The 27,732-nt window shown below is 46.8% G+C and overlaps 1 protein-coding gene across 6 annotated transcripts in view; it reads right to left on the minus strand.

Moving 5' to 3' along the window:
• pcdh7b (protocadherin 7b) overlaps positions 1–27,732 on the minus strand; it is a 72,570-nt gene that overhangs the window by 9,630 nt on the left and 35,208 nt on the right. For 2 of the 6 annotated variants that reach the window (XM_037263158.1, XM_037263162.1), the window contains exon 2: positions 24,985–25,180. The exons of 2 other annotated variants lie outside the window; for them this stretch is intronic. In XM_037263158.1, the coding sequence (XP_037119053.1) occupies positions 24,985–25,180 (196 nt within the window). Of the gene's footprint in view, positions 1–24,960; positions 25,181–27,732 lie in introns of all 6 variants that reach the window. 2 more of the 6 variants (XM_037263157.1, XM_037263161.1) reach the window with 1 other exon arrangement.

Below are 27,732 nucleotides of genomic sequence, written 5' to 3' on the forward strand. Positions count from 1 at the left end.
GTACCCCGGACACAAACGTAGATTCCAAAAACTGACACGAGCCGTACGATCCATCGACAGTCAGCTAGTGACAAAATGTCTGCCCCCAAATTAGTAAACGGCTAATCCTCATGAATACCCGCACTCGCTGACTCAAGCGTTCCTTTCATATTTTCAACATTTAAAACAACTCGGAAACGATGACGGGCAATGTCTGAGAAATGCTTCGTCTTCTCCCCAAAAAAAAAAAAAAAAAAAGATATGAGAGAAGGCGAGCTGAGCTCCAGTTGAATGTGCTGCTACCAAATTAAGAGAGCGAGAGAGAGAAACATAATCAGCGAGCGTTTGAGCGGTTAGTCATATGCTTGGGAAATTGAATAAGGCTCAGCGCTCCTCAATAATATCAGCCGCTTCACAGAGTCCTCTGGGACACATGAACTGTACCGATAAGGGATGATGCTGTCCTCTGACAAACCAGAGCTAGCGCACATGCTAATGCGCTTCGTCGCACACTTTGGTCTCAACTTGTAGGGCTTTGCTGTTACAGATGACGGCAAAGAAGTTGCGATTGGAATCGATCGAAACGTTGACGTGGCTTTTTTGATGCCGTCCTTTGGCAGATGCTAACGCGCGCCTATCAAACAGAGACAAACAAAGCTAGCGCACACGCTAATGCGCTTCGTAGCACACTTGGGTCTGTACTTTAGGGTATCGCTGTTACAGATGACGGCAAATAGGTTGAGATTGAAATCGATCGAAACGTTGACATGGCTTTTTTGACTAGTATCAGTCAAAAACGAGTTTCGTGCTGTCACCGTGATAGCTTGTTCTGCATTTGCCCTGTGATTAACTAGGCTAAAAGCTGCCAGATAACCTTGACCAAACACTAAATGGGTCAGGAGCAGACATTTCCAGCCGGCTGCTTTTTTCTTGTGGGCAGCAGAGCTCCAGTTAGCAAGCCTGGCTCACATTTCTGACGTTCTCATCTACATTTCGTATTTTCTTCCTGGTTCAGCCCAAAAGAATGTTAGGTCCAAGAAGGTCTATATATTTCTACTCCGGAGATCCACTTCAGCCATCAGGACAAGAACCGTCCAGGTAGTCAAGTTCTTCCTCCTTCGCCCTACTTCGGGACTTTTAATAGTCTTAGCCTGAACCTGGTCTCCTTCAATTGACATACATCAGAAGTGTGCGTGTTCCCGCTGACAGCGACACAGCTGAGGAATGCACCTGGCCCGCAATGTCCTGTCAAAGCAACAGAGACAGGCAGCCTCTCGCTCCGTTGACTTCCATGACATTTACATACCACACTGCCTGCTAGTGTAGAAATCACCCTCGGGCTGTACCAGACCTCAAATTTAGGACAGGCTCCCCAATCAATCTCCCTTGTCGCTACCTTACCGGGATTCGCTCACCCTTGACTAAAAAAAAAAAAACCCAAACATGTACCTTGCTTCGCTGCAGCCAAGACGCGCCGTCGGCTTTCAGAAGCATAGCGTGAAAGGCAAAAAAGAAAAAAACATTGTCCATTTCTCCCCCCCCCCCCTCTCCCTGACTCGCTCGGCTCTTTTTTATCGAAGATGACATTGATGTTGGCGTTCCCTGGTTCTGTCTATCAAAGCTCACCTGCTCTTTTGTCTCCCCTAATCCGTCCTGGTGCTCGCTCAGCTCCCTTTGAAAATGTTCTCCTCACTCCGCACGCCCGTTTCTCTCATTATCCGCGTGTGTCTCTGCTGATCGGCCAACGACTCCCCATTGGCAAATTCATGAGATTGATCTTTTTTTTTTTTTTTTTTTACACGGGTGGGCGGGTGTACTAAAAGTGTCCCTCTCCGCTTTTCTCTGCTACCGGTGTGCTTATTTGGCTCCGGAAAGCCCCCGCCCGGCGTCGAGACTCCCGAAGGCCGAGCGCTTAACATGCACCGGGTTCAACCCCCCTCCCAAAGGAGGCTCCCGTGGTGAAAGGAAAACGAAAGGCGAGTCGTAGGCAGAATACTAATCAAGAGTGGCACTCCAGGAAAAAGCATTTCTGGAATTACATCTTAATTTGCCGCAGCACTCCAGCCTCTCCACTTGCTTTTATGTTGGTACTGTACGTCATTACATGCTGATATGGCTGCCGTTGCGCCCTTCCATCACAGCTATTACATCTTGCGTTGTTACTTATATTGCATGTTAGACTTTCTTATGTATTTATATGTACATATACATCTAAATATTTTCTTTCTTATGTATTGGCCTGCCTTGGGACACCAGCTATAATTAATATTAATTAGTTAATATTAGTTGTATGTGCCTTTTTATTTTGACTTTCTGTATCGTTTACTTGAATGTGTAATATGTCTTGTCACCGTGGGATAGTAGGAAATGAAATTTCGATCTCTTTGTATGTCTTGGCATGTGAAGAAATTGACAATCAAGCAGACTTTGACTTAATTAATATTAAAAGTCAAGTTTTCATACTGTTCATCAATGTGCATTGTCCCTAAATAAATTAAATAAATAAATAAATAAATAAATAAATGTCAGTGATGAGTTTGATAGCCTTTCAACAGTGTAAATTAATAAATAAATAAATAGATCAATGTATATCAGTGACGAGTTCGAGAGCATTTCAATAGCGGAAATAAATAAATGAAGAAATATACAAATAAATAAATAAAAATAAATGAATGTGGTGATGAGGTTGAAAGCGTTTAAATAGTGGAAATAAAGGAATGTCGGCGATGAGTTTGAGAGTGTTTCAATAGTGTGTGAAAAAGTTACAGGAGTGAAGTGTGAGAGGTAATTTGGAATGATGTCCTCTAATAAAAAAATAAAAAAGACCCTTTTGTTTTATTATTCCACTGGCGGCATTTGATGCCATGTGTGCTCAGGCAGAGGCGGCAGGAAAGTGGCCACCATTAGCGTGATCACAAGGACAGTCACAAACGGCCGCGATGTTTGCATTCTATCGGCCACGCGTATCAAGACGTTCGCCTCTCGAGGCCGGATCATCCCAAAGACTTTCCTCCACGGCCTGTTGTTGTTTTGTGGTTTTCCGAGCGTCGGCGCCGTCTGACTAGCCATCAAATTTTAATGGGCTCATGCTCGGTTCGGGTGCTCGGCTGCACACCGCAACCTTTCAGCGGCAGGCATTTATTGGTTCTGGTCACCGATGACCCAGTAATTGTCCATTTTTCCACCTGATGTGAGCATAAGAGCGGGAAAAATAAATTAATAAAAAAAATGTTGCATCGCTGGACGAAGGCGGTTCTATTTTTGCCAGCGTTCATTAATATTAGAGGCAGAGAAAGGCTTCTGCTTTCTTTTAGCGGACATTATTTTTGACATCTTTTGCAGCCCGTGCGCGGCAGGTGCTCTCGGCCGGACTAAGCGCCGGGCCGGCTTCCCGGGATGCGTTTGAAAAAGCGCAATGCTAGCACAACGTGTCAAGGTTGCTTTCAACCTTTTAATTTGACATCTTGTTGTGGCAGAGTGTCGCTTCTCATAGACAGCAAACGCAATGTGATGGGAAGGGCGAGGGGAGGGCCGAGCGGGGGGGGGTCGTCTCGTCTCGTCTGTTGGGCCTTTGGGCAAACACTGAAAGCCAAATTTGAATTATTGAAGCTTCTGTGTAAATTCTGGCTATATCTGGAATACCCTTTAAGGTCCTTACTGGATCTGCAGCAAAACTGTTATCCTTTAACCCAAGCATGTCCAACTAACAATTGGATCTGTTGTTCAACCTCATTACGAGACAACATCTGAAACCATTTTATTTTTTTCCCAATCAATACCATTTAATTGTCGCTCGGCCCCCGAGTGTGAGATTAGCAGGCGGCGACGTGATGTGAATCCAGCGCGGGGCCTAGCAGAGGGAAAAGTCGACTCTGAATTGGTCCCGGGGTACCAAAGTGTTGTCGTTTGACAAGCCCAAACGCTGCTGGCTTGTGTGACATATTGAAAAGAAGACAAAAAATAAATAAATGGGTGGGTTTGGACTTGTGAGCAGAATGAGAGGGATAAGCTTTGGCGAGGAAGAATCTATTCTTGGAGTGTGTTTGTCCTATTCTTTCAGAGTGCCGCCTTGCGTGAATACAAATGCCCTTCTGTGCTCGGGAGGGGCGGGGCGGCGGCGTTGGGGGGGTATTGTTTTACAAACGTAAAGATTCAATGGATGGAGTGACGCCTTGCAATGTGTACACCCCGTAAACACATAAGTAGGAGATCTTGTGTAATCATGAGGAAGAAAAATGAGAAGAGAAACTCTTAAGCAGATTGAAATGTGTATACATGAGAACCTTGCCATACATGTTCAATTGGTTCCGCTCGGCTCAACACTGCGCCACTCATATTGTCCGTTCCTCGCAGAGGATAAAGAATCTATGACCAAAGATCCGATAGCAAAGACTACTCGCAAATGTATTTATTTATTTATTATTATTTTATTTTTTTATCTGGTCCTGGTTTGGCAAATTTTCAAAGGGCGGCAGATAACTTGTTTCGGTTTTTTTTTTTTTTTTTTTTTAATCTGTTCCTGGTTTGTCAGATTTTTGAAGGGCGACAGATAACCTGTTTGTATTTTTTTATTTATTTTTTTAATCTGTTCCTGGATTGGCAGATTTTCGAAAGGCGCCAGATAACCTGTTTGCGTTTTTTTTTTTTTTTTTTTAACTGTTCCTGGTTTTTCCGAATTTCAAAAGGCGCCAGATAACATGTTTGCGTTTTTACTAGTTGACAATTTCTCTCGTTGGCTTTTTCTCATTGACTTTGGCCCCCGGCTGGTAAACAGGAACAAAAGCAAACTCTCTCTCTCCGAGCTGGTGGATGCATGTGCCCGCTGTTTTTCTCCCCATTGATTTTCTCAGCGGCTGAGGAGCTTGTGACAGGGAGTCTCCCCCCCCACACGCGGCTGCGTTATTGATTCGCCGAGTGTGGCAGCGGCGTGGGTGCATAAGAGGGTCAAGCGTGCCGGTGAAAAGAGTCGGAATGCGGCCCATTAGCCGCCATCTCTGACACCTCTCATTAACGTCCGCAATGCGGCCCCGTTCTCGTTAAAGGTAATAGGGCGCCTGCACACTCAACATTGTGTCCCAATGGGAGGGAGTCACTTAATAGCGTAAAGTTCCCAGCGTAAACCGCAACTTTTTTTTTTGTTTTGTTTTCCCCGCCACAGCTTCGACCCCTGCGGTCGGCTGAAACCATCAAACTGGTACTTAAGCACAACCACGGCAGTAAAAGTAACAAATAGAAGGTCCGAGATTGCTCACAGTATTGCGGCGGTACCCTAACCCGTGAGTTCGGTTCCGTGATGCTCGTTTGGTCATGTGTTTTGTTTTTGTCTCTGTAGAAACTGCTGGAGCTCATTTTTTGACGTCTCCATTTCTTGACGTCAACAATCAACCGGACGGGTCACGTTGACTGGATTTGACTCAAGTAGACTTGAGTTTTAGGAACTTTTCCGAATACGATTTCCTACGTCTTGTTGGAGGACACCAGAAAAGTGGCGCTAGGTGAGGCGGATGACATTTGGAACCCCCGCAAGGAGCCAATCATTAGAAGCAGCTCCCCGGTTGGAAGCGTTACGGCGTCAGCGATATTTCACACCGACGCTCGACAGCTCAGCTCCTCGTTCCAGCTTTTATTTATGAATATCTCGAGTTCTTTCTTCCCCGCTTGAGACGGCGGCGAATTGGAGGGTACTCGTCGAATGTGGAGCAAATTCGGAACAGTGGCGTGCTGGAAAAAGCGCAGCACTCCAGTTGGAGAGGTTTGATGAGAATCAGCTCCCCCCTCCCCTCCTCTTTTTGACATATTAGCAGCACTCACACAGACACACTGTTCCTCTCGGGTTTGTCCTTATTTGGGAAGATGTCTCTTTTGAGACCCTTGTGTACTGCATCATTCTCAAGGAGCCCCAAAAAAAAAAGTTTGGGAGGATTTCTCCTTACTTGGTGCGACCTTCTCCAAAGTTAAGCCAAAGTCCCCCGTTTAAACAAGTTGGAAATAACAGCACGCTCTTTGGCAGGAACCAAGCCACGTGAATCTTCAAACAAGCGATGCATGTTAGCTTTGGACGCCGCTGATGCGGAAAGAGCATCGATCCCAACTCGTCTCCCGGGTGCACTCATTCTTTTTGCTTCCATCCCTCTTTGGGTGGCCCGTGTTGTCTTTTCGCATGCAAATGTACGTCCTTCGCTTTCTCGCCAATCTTTTTCTCGTCCGTTTAGTCCGGGAGAGCTTCGAGATTTATGATGATTGTTTGTCCTTGCTGACTTTTTGGCAAATTCGGTTGAAGAAATGAAGGGTAGTTTTACATCTTATCCCAAAAACTACGCAGCGTAATTTGATACTATTTAAAGTTATTTAAATCCAAGATTTGGGCCTTTGCTAGCTTTGATAGCATGAATGTGAAAATGCTCCACTGTCAACCAAATAGCAGTACGTGTGTGTGTGTGCGTGCATTCGTGTTTTACCACTGACCGTTATGCAAACAAAATTGAACTCCAAATCACGTGTTACTTTGCGTCGACCCTCACTTACTACTTTCCTAAGTTGAGGTCTCACCTCGACATGAACGGCGTCACGAGCAGTGACTAATACTTGGATCGATTTGCCGGATTGGCTTCGGCTCGGCCAGCCCGGCGGGGGCGGCGGTTGCACACAACTTGTCCGGTGAAGTCAATGCGAGCGCTTGTCAATAATGGCTGAATAATGGGCCTCCGAGGGGGGGGGGGGGCGATTCATTCAGGTGGCGATGAGTTTTGGCCAAACGATAGACTTCTTATTCCCTCGCCTCTCTTTACTTGCCATCTCGATCAATATACCGGCTTTGGTGAGGACAAAAAAAAAGCGCAATTGTCTGACTCTCTGTGTCTCGGCCGCGTTCCCCGTCCAAACCCGACGGGTCGCTCGGCCTCACATCTAAACAGCTGTAATCGAATACGCCGCGGTAACGTTGTCGTCCGCCTGATGACAAGCGTGGGAGATGGCACAAAAAGACCATTTGAAATGAAGACGAGCAGAAGAGCTCCTGCTATCTTTTTCCCGCCTTGTGTTATCTCGCTCGCTGCCCGCATTTTCCACCAAAATGGGCTGATGCAAAAGCCCTCATTCGGATCACGCCGGGAAAGTTACCAGTGATTTTTTTTGGTCCCCCTGTTGCCTTTGTCGCGACCGTAATTTGGCTTCTTTGCTGCATTTGAGTGCAGCGCATCATTCGTGATGTTCAAAGCCCCCCTCTGTCATTCAAGTGCGGTCTTGACAAAAGGCAACACATTTCAAGAGTCTGCGAAGCACCATGGGCAACATTACGCTTCATTTATTTGTCCTCTTTTTGCCTCCTTCTCCCAGAGATGTCTAAAGATGAGAAACTTGGTTAGCTAGAACATATTTATTTTTTTGTGTGGTTTGCACTAACCTGGCAGCTTTAAAATTGGATTTGGTAATTTACGTTTTTGATTAAAAGTGTGTACAAGCGAACGGCAACGCGGCAAAGGAACGATAAGAACCGAAACAATGAGCACATCGGATTTCATCCGTCATTCGAAATCCCACAAAGAAAGCTACGCTACGTTAGCTTGATACTTTAGCTCACCGCTAGCTAAACAAACAATGCTTGACACAGTTGAATTAAGAAGAATATACAGAAAACAAGGAGAGACCATGAAATATGTTGACATGGTTATGAATGTGAGCAGCAATTCTAGATTCGGAGTGCAAAGTGGTGAGCAGCTAACGCGAGTCCACAGTGGCTGCTAATGTGCTAACGCATTTAGCGATTGAGCCGCGATTGTTCCACCGTGACAATCTTGAAACTTCAAAGAATCCAAACATACTCATTTGCGACTTACTCACACCGCTTTTCCTCTCCGCCTGATAAATAGTTTCAAAAGACCCCTCGCTGTTTTATTTAAAAGACGAGCAAACGGACAACAAGGGAGCGAGCCGTCGACAGCTGCGCTTACGAGGCGGGGAGCAATTTGGTGCGGAGAGGCTCAATGGCCTCATGAATCAAGCCAATATGGACAATGCCGGAGCGATTAAGAGAGCGGGACAAGGCGCCTGGAGGTTTCCCTCGCTGTCGCCAACTGTCTGCGCAATCATTCTATGTCCTCAACAAGTCAAGGAAGGTCGATTGTCCCGCTTCCTCGCTCTCCCGCAAAAATATACTGTTGGTTTGTTTCAAACACCCAGCAGACAAACAGCTGACCTCTTGTTGGCTACTTAAGCTGCTCACGCTAATGACGGCAATCAAAACACGGGCGCTAATGCCGCTAATAGTGACGATAGCGCTAATGAGGAGGCTACCTGGGAGGCTGTTTGCTTAAGCTGTTTTTCTGGCTCACCCGCGGGGGAGCGCAGATAAGAAGCCCTGATATCCTGTCGTAGCCATCCCCAGGTGGGCCCCCTCGAATGTCATCGACGCTCATCTGCACCGGAGGACCGCTAATACACGGCGCTAATTAAAGGCAGGGGGAATGAGCTAACGCTAACAGTCCCTCGAGGGGGAGCGGTGAAAGCAGCCTGATTGTTCTCTCCTTGCGACAACGGAGGTCATGGAACATTTTGCTTTCCAAGCGGCCCCACCTCCAAAGAACGACTCGGAATTTTCTTCTGCAAAGTGTCAGAACGAAGAGTGCTTAAGTTCGTCTCTGCTATTTACAGTACGTGCTGTATTTGGTGTCTTGTTTTCGTAATCTGCCACTATTGATTGGCCGTCATAAAATCGGGTTATGAAACAGAGGAATCTGAGATTTGAAGTGAACTAGACGGCCACAGCAGAAGTACAACCATCTTTGGTCAATAACGTACGCTCGGAATTTGTCTCTGGTCATTGGAGCCACTTCGGTGAGACGGCAAAACGGCCGCAAGAGCAAAATAGAAGGAGTCTCTTTTTACTGTCTTACTGTATGTGACTACTTGACATGTGACTTTCTTAATCGTCACTAATAAGACCAATTACGGTTGCGGTTGGAAGGCTTCGCGTTTGATTACATCAGAGGACGACAACATTAAACAAAATATATATTCCCCGGGATCAAAGCAAGCGGCGACCGCCAGATAAAGCGGCGTCTCATGTTTAGTGATGATGAATGTATAAAAGAGAAGCTCAGAGAAGTATTCTTGGAATACTGTTCCGCCCCTCCCCCCTCCGCCTTCATTTTTTGTGTGGCTATCTGGCAGTTGGCCTTTAAGAGTGGGAGTCCGCAGGCTCCGTGCAGGAGCCCGATCCCCTGTTTGGTCATTAAAAGCGGATTGGAGAACGGCATCCATCTGCTGCTCCCTCATTACCGCCGTGAGTGATGGCGCTAATGTTCCTAAACACGGCAGCGGCGAATTGTCAGCGCGACCCTTGACTCGGAGAGCGGACGCGGGCGGGTTAATGATGCCAGCGCACGGACACCGGCGAGCGGCTTCTCTTCCAAGCTGGACTCGATGCAGCTTCGCGCATGCCGCTTGCATCATTAAGATAGCAAGAAAAAAAAAAAAAAAACAGCAGGAAGGCCAAAAGTCAAAGATTGCGGCATCGCTCGTCAATCAAAACCGGCCTGAGCAAAAGATTCCTCTCTTTGCCGTCTTAGGCGGATGGAAAACTCAAACGTGTGAAATGAGTAATAAAGCGTCGATAAAGCGCTAAGCCCGTGACTCAGCGAACGGCGCATTCACCGAGGATAAACGCCTTTTCCACAGCAGCCATTTTGATTTTGCACGCGCGGCATCAAGTAGAGGCTACGTCGCTCTTCTCCTTTTTTGGGGGGGAGGGAGGGGTTCGTTTTCCTCAGTCGCCTCTTCCTCCCCTCTTTCTTCGTGACCTGCTTTTTGCAACGAGGGCCTAACGACATCATCCCGTCTTTCGGCTACGTGCAAAAACCAACGGCACCGTTAAGCTAAAATTCGAAGACGCAAAAGCGAAGCGGATCGGCAGTCTCCATCACGCAACTCCGACTTCACGAGGTGTCTTCATAGAGTAGATAGTCGACTAAGCACTAATGAGCTCATTGTCTCCGCGGCCCGATCCCTCAAGCGTATCGCACGCGCACACGCCCAGTCACCCTCCACTCTGTTGCCGCCGCACATCCACATTTTGCTGTTCCTCCCTCCTCATCGCCATCTCTTTGTTTTTTCCTCGACCTTTTGAGGTGTCCGAACCGGCGGCTGTTTGTTTGCATTTTGGGTTGGGCCACGGGGTTACCTCGGGTCATCGGAGGGACAGGGAGACAGACATAATGGACGCCACTGTCATACACTGATGGCGGAAATAGCGCCGCCCTCTGCTGGACGTTGGAAAAACTTTACAAAGAAGACCGAACACCAACTTTCCTTCGCTAGGTTATATCCGTTTGCCTGAGACGGATTTTTCGCTTTGGAAACAAATATAAATGGCCGCCGAGTTGCGCCGGCATTAAAAGAGCCACTCTGATCCCATAAAAGGTGTCTTTGTGGTAAATGCAGCTGCTGCACTGCAGTCCGCTGCACTCGGGCTAGCTGGCAATTATCACCGCCTCGCCGGGGAGACGCAGAGACTAATGCCTCGTTCCATAAAAAGTCGAGGAAAAAAAAAAAGCTGATGGAATGAGTGTCGTATCTCCGTTGTTGCTCTCTAAACTTCGAGGCGAGTCCCGCGGGAACTGTCAGGGAGAACTGAACCGATTGTGACCGGAAAATGAACTCAAATTTGCTTCTCTGGTCCTTCAATTTTATTTCATTATTCCAACTTTAATTACTTAGCCATTGTGCGGCCGAAGCGCTCCTAGATTAAAATGGACACTCTTTTAATAACCGCCCCCCCCCAAAAAAGGAACACACCTCAAAGATGGAATAATTAAAGCAGCAGCAAGATAAGATTCATATCCTCTTCTCTTCTCTGCAAATTCGATTGGGCTCCAACCAGAACGCAGAATTGACCACTACAGTGATTTCCAGTCAATTTCACTATTGATACGTTTTGTAACATTTTAGTTTGGAGGTTTGCTGTGGATTATTTTATTTTTTTAATATGTGCCTCTGTTCAGTAAAGCTTGGGAAACCGCTGACATGAAAGTAGTGGAGAGGATAAAAAAGACATTTTATGGAAAGCTTTCAATGACGCGTCTCAAGGTGAACGTGGGCCGGGCGGGGTCGTGCCCCTCTGGGACCGAGTCTATTTAAAGGGAGGGACGGACAACAACACGAAAAGTGGGGCAGGACGTTTGCCGCGTCCTCCTCGCAAACTGGTGTACTCGATGCGATATTCCGATTTGTTTCCGCATGCTCGCTTTCTGTCAAAGTTCTGCTGTAGCCTGAATCTCCACGCGAAATCGGTAGAAGTCACAATAAAGAATCTTTTCCGAATGAAAATATAAAGCATGAAGATAAAAAAATGGTAACCGAGCCTGCCTGCAGAACTTGCGCCGCGTGACGATACCTTCTGACGCGGCGCCGTTGTCTTTCGCTAACTTACAGAAATATCTTAAATTCAACAATTTTTTGGTATAAAACAAACATCCAGGCCATAAATATCACACATAAATATAAAATAAAGCAATGTGTTTGGTGGTCGCTGAGTATACATTTTTTTTGCCAGCTTTATACTAACATGCTAACACATTAGCAACAACAGCAAGTGCAGTAGTAATTGGCTGTGACAATATATTCTGCTATCGCTGACTTCTACTAACACATTAGTACAGTCACGATGACAGTAAATATTTATATGAAATAAGTTTCTACGTCTTACGTAAATATATAACGCAAAGCAGTAGGTGCAGTGGTAACCCGACGTGCTCTTTTGCCGCGGCGCGAGCTAGTTAGCCGCACGTCGTTCTATCCCCCTGTGCTGGAATTTGTCACAATTTATTGATCATTTGGTTTCCAGTTACATGTGTATAGCGACATCGCTTCAATGTCTTCCCAAGCATTTTATTCCTGTCATCTGCCGGGATGTTTTAGAAGCCCCAAATGGGCGATAACCTTGGTAGCTACTATGTTAGCAGCTCGCTGTACCTCCCTATTATCCAGCTTTGATTTGTGGCCCATTTAACAAACACTCTGATTTTCAGTGCATCTCTCCATGTAGGCTAAGCGTGTTTGTCAGCGCTCCTAACCTGCGTACCCTCGTGGCCTCACCTAGTGAGAAAGCCACGGCCGGTTAGCTCGGCAAAGGCGATAGGGCTTGACACATATTTACCAAAGCCACGCAAACAAATGGGCCGCTTTTGCCAACAGCATCCCCTCCGGCCATTTTACGAGTCGCACGCGTCGACTCGTTTCCTTCCATTACGCGGCGGCCGCCCTCGCGTCTCTTTTTCATCCCTCGGTGCTGACACGCCAGTCTGAAGCGATTAGCGTCATACCTTGCTATGAGCTTAAAACATGGGGGAGGTGTCCTTTTCATTCTGCCATAATAGCTTCTATCTGAGAACACAGTCATCTTCACCTTCCACTCGGGTTTCAGACCAAAAAAAAAAAAAAGTCCCTTTCTTTGAATCCAGCTATAAAAGGTGAACGCTGTACAATATACACCTGAATGTTTGAAGCAGAGCCTTTCTCGGTTTGCACATTGGGGACTACCTCAAAAAAAATACTTGGCTATTCAAGTACCACCGTAGTGATAAAAAAACAAAGCAGAGGTTTTATTCTTCTATTTAATCTTTTTTTAAACTTCTGTATTGCCACTGTGGTTAACTACAGTCATGCCTTGAGATACAAATGCCCCAACTTACGAGTTTTTCCACATCAAGCCGATTTGCAGCTACGCCCATTTGAAGTTTACTGTCAAGCCAAACGTGAAACAAAAAGAACGGCACATTTTTCAACCAAACGACGTTGCCTTAAAAACCTCCCCCTACTAGCTCATTGCTAATATATAATGGAAATGCCATTGACATGCTATTGGCTAGCATCAATGCTAACTGTTTTACTCCTCTTGAAGTAGCAAATGTTCAGAAAAAACTGGCGGGATAGGCATATATTCTTTATCCTCTGTGTACATTGACTAAAATGACAGAATCCCGACTCAATAAACCTGCTCCAGAAACTATTCGTATGCAAGCAAGTCAAAAAGTCAAATTTTCCATCAGCTGTCCCCTTTAATCTACAATGTCGGTGCCACTTCAGTGTTTCGCAAAGTACACAGGCACGATTTGAGAAATATTTGTATATTACGCACGCTATTTAGCCCGCTTCAGCGTTTTATAAGGAGCGCTCGGGGAGTCGTCCGACTGAATGAAGTCGCGAGAGCGACTAATTCAAAACGACGGCTGCCGAGCACAGTGGGAACTCGCAGTGCGCCACCTTGGGCGCAAGCAGATCAGCTCCGTCGAGGTCAGCCATTCCAAGTTGAAGTGAGCTTTAAATTAGTCTTCACACGAGATGGGATGAAGCCGACGGACAGCTGTGACCTTTCTAAACGAGTGTCTGCGGCCAAAGTCGGCGTTGCTTTCTAATTGAAACCTTCAACGCTTCAATTGAGGAGCAGAGGAAGCAAAATGAGGCCGGAAAAGATGTCCGGTTGGCCCACGCTGATGCCCTTCATGTCTGCGAGCTCAAGACACTTCATAAGGTCGAGTTATTTCTTAATGCGTGACGCATCTTGGCTCGGAAACGCGTGTCAGGAAAGCAGGTGGGGCTGTCATCAGCCAAGACAAATAAACACCTCGGAGGCACTCAGCCAAAACTGCCCTCTGTCGCTCGTTTTTCTCCGCTTCACTTTGACTGATGGATGATGCCCGACTTAAAAAGTTGCCCATGTTTTAGCTTTCAGGTGCAACTTCTAGATTAACCTACAATGCACCGCAACCTTGATCGGGGGACTTTTCGGGTCTCTCGCTATCTCTGTCGCAACTTGCTGACGACAACCTTAGCCTACAAAATAAACGGCGTACAGATTTGACAGAAGGAAATAGAAACAAATCTGTTCAGATAAATAGTATAAATAGTATAAATACACCCTGTGATATGACCTCTGAAGTACCGCAAGGATCGATTCTTGAACCCCAAACAATTCATGATTTGGTAAATGCGTCGAAGCTACATGGAACCATCTTCTTTACTGATGACAGTTATTTTATTCTGGGACGATTAAACAACTCGTGAGGAGCGAATACAAAAATGGAAAGAGTATTTTTAATATCTAGAAATGAACGAAATTACACAAAAAACGTGTATCGTTCACCCAAACCCGCACTAAATGCACAATTGGAGAATGGTCAGGCATGGAAACTCAAAATTCCCGGAAGCTTAAGCCTGTTATTGTGTCAAATCTAATTGAAGGAATATTCTACGACAACAGAGAAAAAAAAAATAGCACTCATACATCCTCAAAGGAGGGATTACAGTTCTGAACTGGAGATGAGTAGGGGGAGAAAAAAATTGGTGTCAGAAATGGGGATGGACTTCCAGGCGGACTAATTATGCTCGTTGAAAAGTTCAAGCCTCATTTCCCGGGCTTACGTCGTTCAGTGGGCGACCTCATCCGTGATGTGATGAAAAGAAGCATTCTGTTCATAACAAGTCGAAATGACGTTAGCATACGGGGGAATGCGTACCGCTCGTTTCGGCTACGGGTATTGGTCGATGGAGATCTAATGCGAACGGCACTCGGCCGAGCTCTGGGACTCGAACGGGCCGGTGGCCGAGCCCTGAAGCGAAATGCGCTACCGCAAGGTCAAAGGCAGGACAGCGGCGCGATCGATGCTAACGCGATTAGCGACGCGCCGAGGCGGCTGGCGGTTAGAGGCCGTCGCGGAGGTGCGAGGGATCCCCGGAACAGACGTGTGCAGGTTAACGCACAGCTGCCCGTGGAGGCTAATCCATTTAGGACTGTAAACACAGACGAGTCGGGGGGACATTTATTGCTCGGGCCGCTATATCATCTTCTGCACGAGCTGAAGCTGAATACATAAGTTCAATTAAAAGCCACCGCGATGAAGGATCGCTGACCAATTACAGCCGGCGACCAGGAAAAACTGCGACTCCCGCCGGTCTTCAATGCTGTTCTGTTCCATATACAGTACGGGAATAAAAAGGGAAAAGTGTGCGTATTTGCCAATGAGCCTTTTTATGAACTGCGCTCAATCGGTTCGCTGAGACAAGACTCGCCACGCTGCACTTTTGTTAGCCACTGCGAATAAAAGCTAAGCGTCAGTGTAAAACACATGTAGATTGTGGTGGGAAAACGACATTTGGTGAGAAACTGTCATGACATTTCAAAACTAGACCATCTTAAGTATTGTTAATTAGTCTGATTTTTGCATAATGTGCTGCTCTCTCTCTCTTTCTCTCGCTCTCTCTCTCGCTCTCTCTCGCTCTCTCTCTTTTTCTTTTCTCGCTGTCTTTCTCTCTCTCGCTCACTCTCTCCCTCTCTTTCTCCTTCTCTCTTTCTCGCTCTCTCACTCTCTTTCTCTTTTTCTCTTTCTCTCACTCTCTCATTCTCTCTCTCTCGTTCTCTCTCTCGCTCTGTCTCTCTCTCTTTTTCTCTTCTCGCTGTCTTTCTCTCTCTCTCTCGCTCCCTCTCTCCCTCTTTCTTTCTCTCTCTCTCTCTCTCTCCTCTCTCCTCCCTCTCTCTCTCTCTCTCTCTCTCTCTCGCGCTGCAGAAGACTACCTTCTAATTGGCCGCACGCATGTTCCTCGCTCGGCGTGATGACAATCAGGCTTCGGCAAACGCCTTGACCGTAGCGTGGTGGCTGATTATGCGGGGGAGGTGTTGGACTTGGGCGGGGGACAGGTGGTGCTTGGACTCCAAGGGGGAGGGGGTGTTGGACGGAGTTGAAACAAGAAAAAACGCATTTGCAGAACACAAAAGGAGCCCTTGCTTCGCCGGTTGTCTGCGCTTCAAATAGTTGGCATCTCTTTTTTTTTTCTTTTCCGTCCTCCCCTTTTTCTGCTCGCAGATTGAGAGGGAAAATAAAATCTGCAATTGCACGCCCACACGCAGGGAGTGGGGAGAAAGAGAGGCAGCTGTAGAAACGCTTGCCTCTTCGTATCAGAATAGACAATGACATGTATTTATAGTCCCTAAAAAGATAAGTCACATTCAAAGACGGTGGACATTTGGCTCGTGCCTCAAGCAAGGAACACACGGGCATGCGCGCACATACACGCACGGTAACTTTGAAAATCTGAACAGAATTTTAAATCCCGCCGCCGCACGAGAGAGAGCCCACCCGATGACAAAACTTTGACGTGTGTCGTCTTTGAGATTATCGGGATGTGTCGGCTTCAAATTTACAATCGTTAATAATTACTCAGGATCATTTGTCAGTGACATCGGCCAATCGCGTCGTTGCATATGTTGATGACGAATTGGACCCGATTGTCAGTTTGATTGTTTTTTCGATGGCCGCCAAGTGAGTGTCCCGGTTCCAATTCAGACCGCAACCATTTCTCGCATTTCTCAAATTGATGCGCAATTGCCCCACCTTGATGGCTTACAACAGATTTCTTCTCTAGTAGCACCGCCAAGGAATTTCATTACCAAAATGTGCAGCCCAAAAAAAAATCATGTCGGACGTTCCATTTCATTAGGCCAAGTGCTCTCGCCTTATTTGTTTCTCATTATTTCCCTACCCTCTTATATTTGCATCAGCCGCTCCTCAGATTAAAACGGTGCTCGGATGGCGCACAATTAATCTTAGCAAGAAAAAGACCAGGTTGCAAAATCAAATAGCTTTCCTCGCTCGAGGAGCTGACTGCGTTTATGCTTCCGCCCGCATTCCTCCACCTTTGATACTTTTGTCCTCCATCGAGGTCGGCCAAAGAAAAGCATCCTAAACCGGGGGGGCGGGATTAGCGTCGGCATATATGTATTGACATGGATTAGGACTTTGATGCCGTTAAAAGTCAGGACAAGAGCATTTGGGGGAATTGGTCAGCGGGGTCTAAGCCTGGATAATGCTCCAAAGACTCTTGTAAAGTCGCCCCAAAGCGGAGGCAGTCATAAAAATAATCATAAAAGAGGGGAGGCCAGATCATAAACAATCAAGAAATGCCATTTTTATTCCCAAAACCATCTGCTCCCGTCCTAATCTGCGTTTGCTTTCGACGAAGATTAAGCCGAACTCCCGTCAGTTAAATCGGCCTCCGTTTTTTTTTTTCTTCTTCTTTCCACAACTTTGTATTTATGAATCGATGTGCGCGCACGTCCGAGCAATCCGTCACGGATTAAGACGATTGAGCTCTGATTCAAACGTGAGGTGATGGGCAGTTTTACTTTCGGAGAGCGTGGATAATGAATCAAACTTTTTTGGCACACAGCGCACACGTGAACCCAATCTGTCACTCGGACGGGATTTTCCCCCAGAACCCCGAGATAAAAAAAAGTTGACGTAGGCGGGCGGCTCCACTTAAATGCGCTCGTCACTTGCTTCAATCTGATCCCTCGTGGCCCTTTGAGAGGCTTTTGCGACCCGTCTGGCAAAGTGATGGCCTCGGGCGCAGATTAAGCCGCAGACAAAAAAACCAACGCGATTGGTTTAGCGTCGCAGGTGGGCCATTAGTTTGCGGGCCCGGTCACAAACAAAAAGACAGGAAGGCGCCGGTCCAAAAACTTTGCCAGGTGTGTTCCCAGCGTGTTTGTTCTAAGGGTTAATCTGTGTGTAAAGCTCACCCTAAAGTCACCTGGCTCGGGGCCAGAGTCACGTTACGCCGCTGCGCTCGACTCGTCTCGTCTCCGGGGGCAAACATTGGCCCGTTTATTTAAAAGACGACGCTGCGGGCTGTTTGACGCTTGCGCCACCAGGTCGACTTTACGGTCTACAGAAATAAACAATTGTGTTCTGTATCTGAAACAGCCACTTTGCCTTCTGTGAGCTTCATGCTAATGCTAATTAGCGAGCGATTGTGTCCTGTATCTGACAGCCACATAACGTTGCCTTCTGTGAGCTTCATGCTAATGCTAATTAGCGAGCGATTGTGTTCTTTATCTGGAACAGCCACATAACTTTGCCTTCTGTGAGGTTTATGCTCATGCTAATTAGCTTCTGTGTCGCAGTGTGCTGTAACTCATTAAGATTGAACACAAACGGTGCAGCAACACAATCCTTGCGGTCATATTCTTGATCATGTGCCTTTTATCAGTGCCGTACTGATGAGCCAAGAGGATTTGAAGATGTCTTGTTTTTAAGTTATTTTTGACGATATCATGTTTTTATTTAGTACATTATTATGTCATGCTATTTTTTTTCTCCAATATCTAATCTATTATATATATTAAGAAAGATGGGTCAGCTACTTCAATTGGAGTTGCTGACCCCAAAATTGTAGCCTTTGCGATTTGAAAATTCGCCATGCCAATATGAAATTGATTCATTATTCAGCCCTACAACAAAATAACAGCCAAAATGGCGGGGCTGCTGCTCCATTCCAGCTTTTGGATGCATATTCATAGCAGATGAAAATGGCAGCTGAGCACCCCCCCCCCCACTCCAATCCCCACCGTGATAATTCTGGAGCCGTCAGCGGGTTGTGTTCTGCGAGCGTCTTTGCATACTGCTGACAACGTTTTCACTGCGACTCCAAATCCGAGAAAGGAGGGCAAGGCGGCGGGAACAATGACGACGGCTGGGAGAGGCGTCTTGTGTACTGTACGTGCGACGCGCTTAACGCCGTCGCCTTTCAAATGGGTCACGCATGTGCACAATTTGCTTTGCCCTAACGGACGTGCGCTACCGTGCGCCACTGATACCGAGGCAGCGCTCGGCCTTCATAAAACACGCGTGATGGGCGTCGCTCGGCCACCGCAGCCGCCGCGGCCTTTGGTGTCAAAGTCTGTCGGACGCAGAAGACTCCGCGCCGCCACGGGAAGGAATTAACGCCATCCGCTCTCCCTCTTTGGGAGGGATAGGGGGGCGGGGGGGATGGCTCAGGGTTAGGAGATAATGAGCATCCTGCAATATTTAGATACTTGTGTAATCAGCCATCCTCTTGCAGAGGATTTCTTCACCGGAGTAATTGTCTCTGTGAGCAGGGACCCCTGGAATAAATCTGAAGGAAATAAAAAGGAGGGAGGAATCAAATCTTTGGCTTTTTGGCTGTTGTGAGAGAACAACTCGTGTTGTGGCCACTGTCATCATCCCCCTGACCTCAACCCAATGGAGAAGCTCCGGAACGTTGACTGATGGCATACGCCCGAAATCATCGTTTTCCAATTGAATGAATGGAAACGCCATTAATCCGATCTAGACTCCTACAATGAAACAACAAAATGGTTGAACGGTTTATTTTGATAAGGAAAAGTACCACTCTAAAAATATGACTCTTGAAGTGTGCCCACTTTGACCACCTGGGGGCAGTATAAGACAGACTGATGGTAGAGAAATTATGAATCACACTTGCGTTCTTGGCAGTCCTTGTCTCTTTGTCTTGCCTTGAACTTAACATTCATATCAGTTGCTCTGCGCCGAGGATAAAGAATATATGACCCTTCTTGACCTATTTGTGATCAATCAGCTGTCAAATGGGTTAAACCGGTGCGATGTAGATGCTAATTACCATTAGTATGCTAGCTAGCGGGGGCCTTTCTTTAGGTAGTGGTTTTGCAATTTCATCTTTAATTTAACCGAAAAGCTCAACAGGGTCACATGAAACAGATTGAAGTCTCATAACGCCAACGAGCCATCGGTTCACCGTCACAATAGGAACATCTGTCGCCGTCTCGGAAGCGTGAGGGCAGCGAGCTGTTCTCTCGGCCCAGAACTTCTTATTTATTTCAACAAGTATCTCAAATGTCAGAGGTTAAGCAGCCGGCGGGCCCGGCAGCCGCATACATAATACAAAGCGAGGGCTAGGACGAGAACATGCGCAAACATCGGCGAGGGCCGGCCAAAAAAAAAAAAAAAACGTGTCTACACATTTTGGTGATTCCTATCTTAAAAGGTCACAATGGCGAGGAAGGAGGTGTGTAATCTCCGTCCAGTGGGGAATGGACTCAATGTGATAAATGGCGTGTGTGTACACGGAAGATACGGCTGTTCATATTTTTCTTCGCCAAAACGAGGGATTCGTTTTCGCTACGTCCGCTCCGAGCTCCAATCAGACAAACGCGTGGTGTTTGACAATCATGGCAAATTCTAGTGTGTGGCCTCGTTGTCGTGGCGACGCGTGAGGCAAATGTAGCAGGAGAAACTTGTTCCCGGGAGTTATTATGCACCGAGCGTATGTGCCTCGCCATCCCTCTCCTCCGCTGTGAAATATGTTTGCCGGCGACATGAATGAATGCATGAGGCGCCGCCGTCCAAGTATCAAACCTACACAATGTGTGAACGCCTCAATGTGTGCGTGTGTGTGTTCTTATTGCAGCACATCCAACTTGAGTGAGAAAAGAATACCACACACACACACAGACTTAATTTGTGTGTGTGCACGTGAGTGTGTGTGAGTGTGTGTGTGCAGCAACATATGCGCAGTCTTGGCATAATTAGGTATTCAAAGGAATGACAACGATGTCGGTACAGCTTATTCACATTTCCTTACACAATGCATGACACGCCCCTTTCCACCCCCTCACACATGCAAAATAATGTTGGTGGGAGGGACCGCACAAAAACGCAACACCTGTTATTGCACGCTATAGCCGTGCTGTGCTAGCCGGAGAAAAAAAAAAGGGGGACGGCAATTGTTTGAATCTGAGCCAGACTTCTGCTTGACTGCACATAAACATGACTGCAGGCCCTCATTAAAAACACAATCATGTCTGTGCGGCGCCATGACAAACTGTGTTGTGTGTGTGTTTGAGTTGTGCGGCAACTCAAAAACCACTCGGCGATTGAACACATTTTAGCATGTATTCGCATTTTAAACAAAAGTAAGGGGCCATCAAGTTCAGAAATTGACTCTCTGGCTTGCTATTGCATTTGGATTTCTTGGCTCATATATATATATATATATATATATTATATATATATATATATTATATATATATAATATATATATATATATGTGTGTATATTTATATATGTGTGTGTGTATATATATATATATATGTGTGTCATATATATATATATATACTATATATATATATATATATATATATATATAATACTAATATAATAATACTAAAATATATATAAATAAATAAATATATATAATACACACACAGGTACATATATACACAAACTGTGTATGTCTGTCCAAATAGTCTGTTCCTGCGAGACGCATCTTTTCCTCCGGAATCCATGGGGAGGGATTTTGGGGGTGCACAACGGGGGCTTTATGGCTCATGTGTGTTTGCGTGCAGAGGCAGTGAGGAGGAAACCGGACCTTTGGATGCGCCACAAGGGTATGATTTGAATACCTGCCTGCTCCAGCTGAGCAGTGATCAATCACTTCTCTGTCAGCCGCCACTCCCCACTGGCGTCTTATCCCACGATGCCCCCCCCCCCCCCTCGCCCCGTCCTCTACGTCTTCCTCTCTCTCGCTCTCTCTTTTTTTCTTTTTTTTTTTTTACATTCATTAATTAATTTTCCTCCTCTATATCGCCCGGGCCTCTCCCGCCTCCCCGCTGTTCCATCTGCTTTCCGAGCTTCTGTTCTGCCGTGTTAGTCATTGGCTCGGCGGCCATCTCACGGCTGTCGGCTCCCTCGCTCGGCGTTATCTCGCCGGGTCCCCTTGTTCTGCCTATCTCGCTTACTGTCGCTTTGCCTGGGGGAATATCACCAAACGAAATAGGGACGCCAAGGAGCAGGTGATGGATAGGATGGGGGCACGCCGTAAAAAATCTACAGGAGGAAAAAAAAAAAAAACTGTTTACAATAGGACCTCCCTGACATCTTGTGTATTGAACCAAACCAGATTATCTTGTTTTCAGAACATTTAAGAGCTTTAGGCCACCACATAATGTGGAACGTCATAGACAGACATTGAGATAATGTTGAATTAGATGGAGATATATAGAGAGAGAGAGAGAGAGAGAGAGAGAGAGAGAGAGAGAGAGAGAGAGAGAGAGAGAGAGAGAGAGAGAGAGAGAGAGAGAGAGAGAGAGAGAGAGAGAGAGAGAGAGAGAGAGAGAGAGAGAGAGAGAGAGAGAGAGAGAGAGAGAGAGAGAGAGAGAGAGAGAGAGAGAGAGAGACTTTTCAGTACTTAAGTCGTACTTAAAATACAGATGTGTGAAAGGAGAGATATGAGAGAGAGAGAGACAGAGAGAGACAGAGAAAGAGAGAGAAACCTTTCAGTACTTAAGTCGTACTTAAAATACAGGTGGTGTAAAAGGAGAGATATGAAAGAGAGATAGGGAGAGAGTGAGAGAGAGCGAGATAGAGAGAGATATAGATATCTAGACAGATATATAGATGTATAGATATATAGATATAAATATATTGATATAGATGTGTTGATATAGAGGTCTATGCAGCTTGCCGTTTTTGCATGTGTGTGTTTTAATATGTGCGCACACATGGGCCGTGACCTTTGGGGAGGGGGATGGTTCATGCTTTGGTGCCTTCTGCTTTGCACAACCATGTATCCCTCCGCCACGTTTAGGGAAATCAAGCCTAAGACCAGCTCCGTTATTGCGGCCCTCGCTCTTGAAATATGAATGGTTTTAATTAAACAGACTTTCTTTGCCATCTGGCCCCACTATCGGGCCTACCTCGTTAACACACTCACGCACGCTCGTTATTAACTGGGCTTTAAAAATTACCAGACATAACAACAAGCGTGGAGTGGGGAAGCTCTCACTCCCCCCCCCCCCCAAAAAAAAAAACCTCAAGGCAAAGAAAAAGCGTTTAGAAACAAGCTCGCCCGATTCCCCACCTCTCTTTTGTCCTTTGCCTTACGAACAAGCGGTATATTCGTAATCTCCCAGTAAGGGAAACGTTTGCTCCCCCGTCTGGCAGCCATTGCCAAAGAGTGTGGGAGGCTTGCTCGGACCAGCTATTACTCTTTTTAGAGCCTGCAATATATTTGCACTCCTCATCCGTCTCGGCGGTCGACGCGAATGAACTCTCAGCGGTGTCCGGGCCAGTAAAAGGTTCTTCTATCTGCAAGTGATCATCCTCGAGGTGCCGCCTCGGCTTGCGGGGAGTGTTTTAACGATTTTCTGGCTCCCGGCGACTCGCTTTGCTTGCAAAGTTGTCAGTAAACATACAGATGGGCAAAACGCCTTCCCCGGGAACGGTAAATTCAGTCCAAACAAGCTAAGCTAAAAGGTAACGCCTGCGCGGACCTCGTCATGTGACCGCTGAACGGTTTCAGACAAAAGTGTCAAGTGGTTGAACTTTGCAGCTTCAAACAGGTCCCAGGGGACTGTGCTAAAATCAAGCTAGTAGCGATAGTAAGCGATCGCCACATTTACAGACATATATTAAGCGTACATGAAAAAACACACATCTAGCCATCATCCGATCGAGGTCGGCCATTTTTGACTCAAATGCGCCAGCGACTTTTCCGCTTCCGAGGTTTGACGTAGCGCTCCTAGCTTGCGACCATGCGGCGGCATGTTGTTCATTTTGCCGATCGAGTCCAAGAGGTCGGGAAAACGCCACCTCGGAGTGACGCGTTGATCAATAAGACGGCACAAGGCACGTCGCCGGAAGGATTTAATTGGTTGTTTGACGCCGAACTTTGTGAATATCTGATGGGGTGTGGGGGTGAGCTCATGAATAAGTGAAGGGGCCCAGCTGTGCAGCGTGATCAAGAAGGCAGCAATATTCCAGATGCCGTACTCTTGAGTCATATCCTGTAGTCAGCGCCCTTCCATTTTTAAGATCTGCTATCAACCGGAGAATTTTTCAACACTCCTGTCGCCCAATTCGATGAAAGCCCGACGTGGGAGGTCTGATGCAAAAGCTGTCTGGAAGGCGCTGACAGGCACAAACGGCCGAGTTCATGGCGGGACAACGACATAACGCCGTAGAAGTAAAACAATAGACGTCCCTCCCCCGTTAGAGGCTCGAGCAGTTGCCCTAACCTTTGATAATTGCATTTATTTTGCACTTAGGTGTTGAACTGACGCACTCGTTCGCTGTCTCTTTGACGTCTATAACCGTCAATGGCACTGAATGAGTTAAGGTGTGGCCATGTGTGAGTCGGTGAGCAAAGGTCTTCCTCAAGGACACTTTGGCTTCCTTTTAAGGGCTTGCATGACAAGAAATTATTTCCCGCCTAATTCGTGGCGGCAGGCAGTTAGGAACAGACTGCAAAAAAGTGCCGACTGTCCAAAGATTGTTTTTTTAATTTGACGCATCTCCAAGGTGGCTCTATCTGCCCCCGCCACAATCCACCCCCCCATCAGTCCATATTAAAGCCAGCTGCTCATCTGACGTCGGACATCTGTTTGCGCAAGTCCTTGTGCGTCAAGAGCCACGGCGAGGTCCTTAATCCGGTTATCTTGATTACTCATATTTGTCTTCAAATGGAAAACGATAGCATAGCGACGTCACGACGCAAAGACTCCGCTATGAAGAAACCCGAACTCTCGTGTGAAGATTGACTCCAAACTCGTGGACCTCGAGTTGTTAAGTATGAGTATCACATTCACCCCACGCAAAGACTGTAGTCTTTACACAGCAGGTCTATCCCACGTTTAGAAAAATATTAGCTCTTTCACGCAGGCCTCCAGGCAAATACACAGCAACTGCCAACACAGCTTCTTACCAATTCGAGTAGGGTATTAGCCTCCTGTGGTCACCCCCCCCCCCCTTCATTTTCTTTCCAAGACAAGGCGTGATACAATGCGGAGAGGACGTTCTTTGGGAATCATCCAAAGCGGCCTCCAGAAAAAAAGGGGAACGTTGGCCTGAAAAAGGTCTGATATTTGTCAGGCGGTACAGCGGACTATTGCGTGGTACGATTCACTGTATGTACCCTGGTCTCTCGGCTCCGACAGACTAGACAGTGGAATGGATGAATGGACGGTTCGAGTAGACGCCCAAGTGCCGCGTTGTACGCATGTCGTCCCTTATCCTGGTTTTGAACTACACGCTTGGACATCTGTCTACCTGCCATCCTGCTTGGAACGCTCTGGGCAGTATGTGGGGTGTATGTGTTCCCTGGATCTGATCTCCTTTCAGTGTTTGCCCCTACCATTTTCCATGTGCTCTGCCTCACCGACACTGCCATCCGGCGTGGTCCTCTCGTAGCTGTCCTCGGGCAGGGGCAGGGCGCCCAGTCGGGGCCCTGACGAACTCTTGCTGCTGGGCGTCTCGGACTCGTCCAGGCCGCTGTCGTAGCAGCTCTGCAGCGATCCCTGCTGGTGAGGATCCTGGGGCTGGCTCACCACCGAGAAGGTCACTCGGCGAAACGGCTACAAGAGAAACCAAATTGCCGGTGATCACTACAAAAGGGACGCTTAGAGGGGATTTCTGTCCTCAGAAGGCAGTTCGGGGCAGGAAACAAAAGCAGGAGAAAGATTCCTAAGAGAGGCTTTCTCGGTCGGACAGTGAAGCTAAAGCTAGCTACTACAAAGTCATTCCCCCAAATGGCCGTGGGGCACTCGTATCTTTGCTCATCTTTTCCGGAATGTGTCCTCTGTTATTCCCTGAATAACTCAGCCATTCATTCTTTTTGTACTCCGGCCAAAGCAATAGACTTATTACGTTGGGGCTAACTTTAGGAATGTCAGTTTTTTTTTTTTTTTGGTTTCATTTTTTGGGGGCCTGCCTTTGAAATGTCCTATTTGGTTGGCGGCCCTTGAAAGTTTGTGTTTGCTTCTCTTCCGAGCCCGTGTTGTCTGCTTTGCCTCTACTCCCTAACATTTGTGAGTTTATGCTCGCGTGCTATGTAGCCTAGCATGCGGGCTAATACTGTTGATGGTGGTTTGTTCGTGCTGACGACAACTGAAAAGAGTCTTTTTGTCCCGTGTTCACCATAATTGCAAGCAAGGAGCACGTCGAAACGTTCTCTCCGATACTTTCCGACAACTTTCATTACGTTCAACACCCACAAATGCATCAATAGGACCCTACGGAGCAGACCTGTAAACATGCCCCCCTCCCTCAGCCTTGGTGCGAGCCAGCAGAATGTTTTTCACTCATTTATTGACAAAAGGACGGTGAGTGAACGAGGGCCCGGCAAGTCTTAGCATCAGATAAGAGCGAGCATTCCGATCCGGCCGGCCGAGTCTCTGCCGGAGGAGCCGCTGTCGATACGCGTTGCTGGATCGAAGGCGTTATTGAGCAGTGTCAGTGAGTTAAGCAGTAAGAGCATTTCATTAAAGGAGAAGCCTCTTTCTTTGCCTCCCCCACCGTCTGGGTTGCTCTCCCTCACCGCCTCTGTAGCTCTGCTTCGCTATCGGAGTACGGCGCAGAGGTAAGGGCGGAAGGGAGCCGGTGAAAGCTTCGATTGGGCCCCGTCTTTGCCGTTATCACAACAAACGTCTCAACGACTGCTCTATGCGCTTCGTATGCTAATGCTAACATTGTCACGGCATTGTCGCCGGGCCATTCTTGCTTCTCGAAGTCATTATTTCATTTCTATTCTGATGCCATCCATTTTTTTTCTTTGCATGCTGCCGTGACGCATCCCAAAACAAAAGACAAAAAAATCCGACTCGTCGTTTCTGAACGTTGGCAACGCCGTTCGACTGCGAACGTGCATTTATTGAGTTACTTCCACCGAGTTGGCGTTGTCTGGCTGACTGACGCAGGCGGCAATTCTGGCAATAAATCATGTTTGCGTGTAATTACAAGCAACACTCAACAAACGAATCGGTATAAATATTCATATGCCGATCTCACTCGGATAGCCAAACATTTGTTGTGTAATTAAAACCGCGGACCCAGACGGGAAAACGACTCCGTGAGTGTAGCAACACTCGGGTCCATGTTAAGATGTTCCACGTTGTTTTGTTTACGCACCCAAACACTTTTTTTTTCTTTTTTTCTTTGGTTCGTGAGGTGTCGCTTGTGGATTTGTCTCGCCGCACTGTCCTTGGCAAAACTGTTTTCTCAGTGACACAAACGCAATGAATGCTGCCTAATGAATTGGAAACACTCGGGCGAGGAAAAAGAGAAAATTAGTTTGTGGAAATGAAGCTGGGGGAAATATTTTCTCCACCTGAATTTCCTTCTTTATTGGCTGCGTAGCGAGATGGCGGCAGAAAGCTAATGTGTTTGCAGACGGAGTTCACGCCAGGATTGCCGCCGGCTTTGGATGGGAATCTGCTGTAAGCACCATCTGCACCGTGACCTCTGCTCTTCTCAGCTCCTCTCAGCTCTCAAACTTTTCAATCTGAGAAGCCTTTCGTTCTCTCTTTCCCAGGTTCGCGTCGGCGAGCGAGCGCTTTAAATGAGACTTTGCTAATATGCCGCGCAGCTATCGAGTTTTAGTTTGTCTAAGGCCATTCTATTTTTATTTTAAATTGCCTTTCAAGATGATGACATGTCTGTTCTTGGTGTTGGATTTTGTCAAATACATTTCCCCCAAAAATGCGACTTATACTCCGGTGCGACTTATGTCTTTTTCTTCTTTATTATGCATTCTATGGCTGGTGCGACTTATAGTCCGGAAAATACGGTAACCAAAACCGACTTAGATGCTGACTCAGACGTTTTGCGTGCAATATAAAGCCAACAAAACAAGTCAAGCTATATCTGAATGGTCACTTGACTTGTAACTTTTTGCTGTTTGCAGTAGAGGATTACTGTACAAGCCAAAAAAGAATCTCTGCCAAAATGTGCATTTTTTTTTTTTTTTTGCTGTCTATCAGTGTTGAGGGAAATGGCGGCGGCGCAGACTTGACCCTTTCTCAGTACCCTTCCGGGCTTTGTGCATTTGTTAAGCCTTGAACGCCAACATACCCTCTCGCCACCTCCTGGCCTTAAAGTTCAGCCGTCTGCCAATCAAATCCAGCGAGGG

Source organism: Syngnathus acus, chromosome 10 (assembly GCF_901709675.1).
Source record: "Syngnathus acus chromosome 10, fSynAcu1.2, whole genome shotgun sequence".
Classification (NCBI taxonomy): domain Eukaryota; kingdom Metazoa; phylum Chordata; class Actinopteri; order Syngnathiformes; family Syngnathidae; genus Syngnathus; species Syngnathus acus.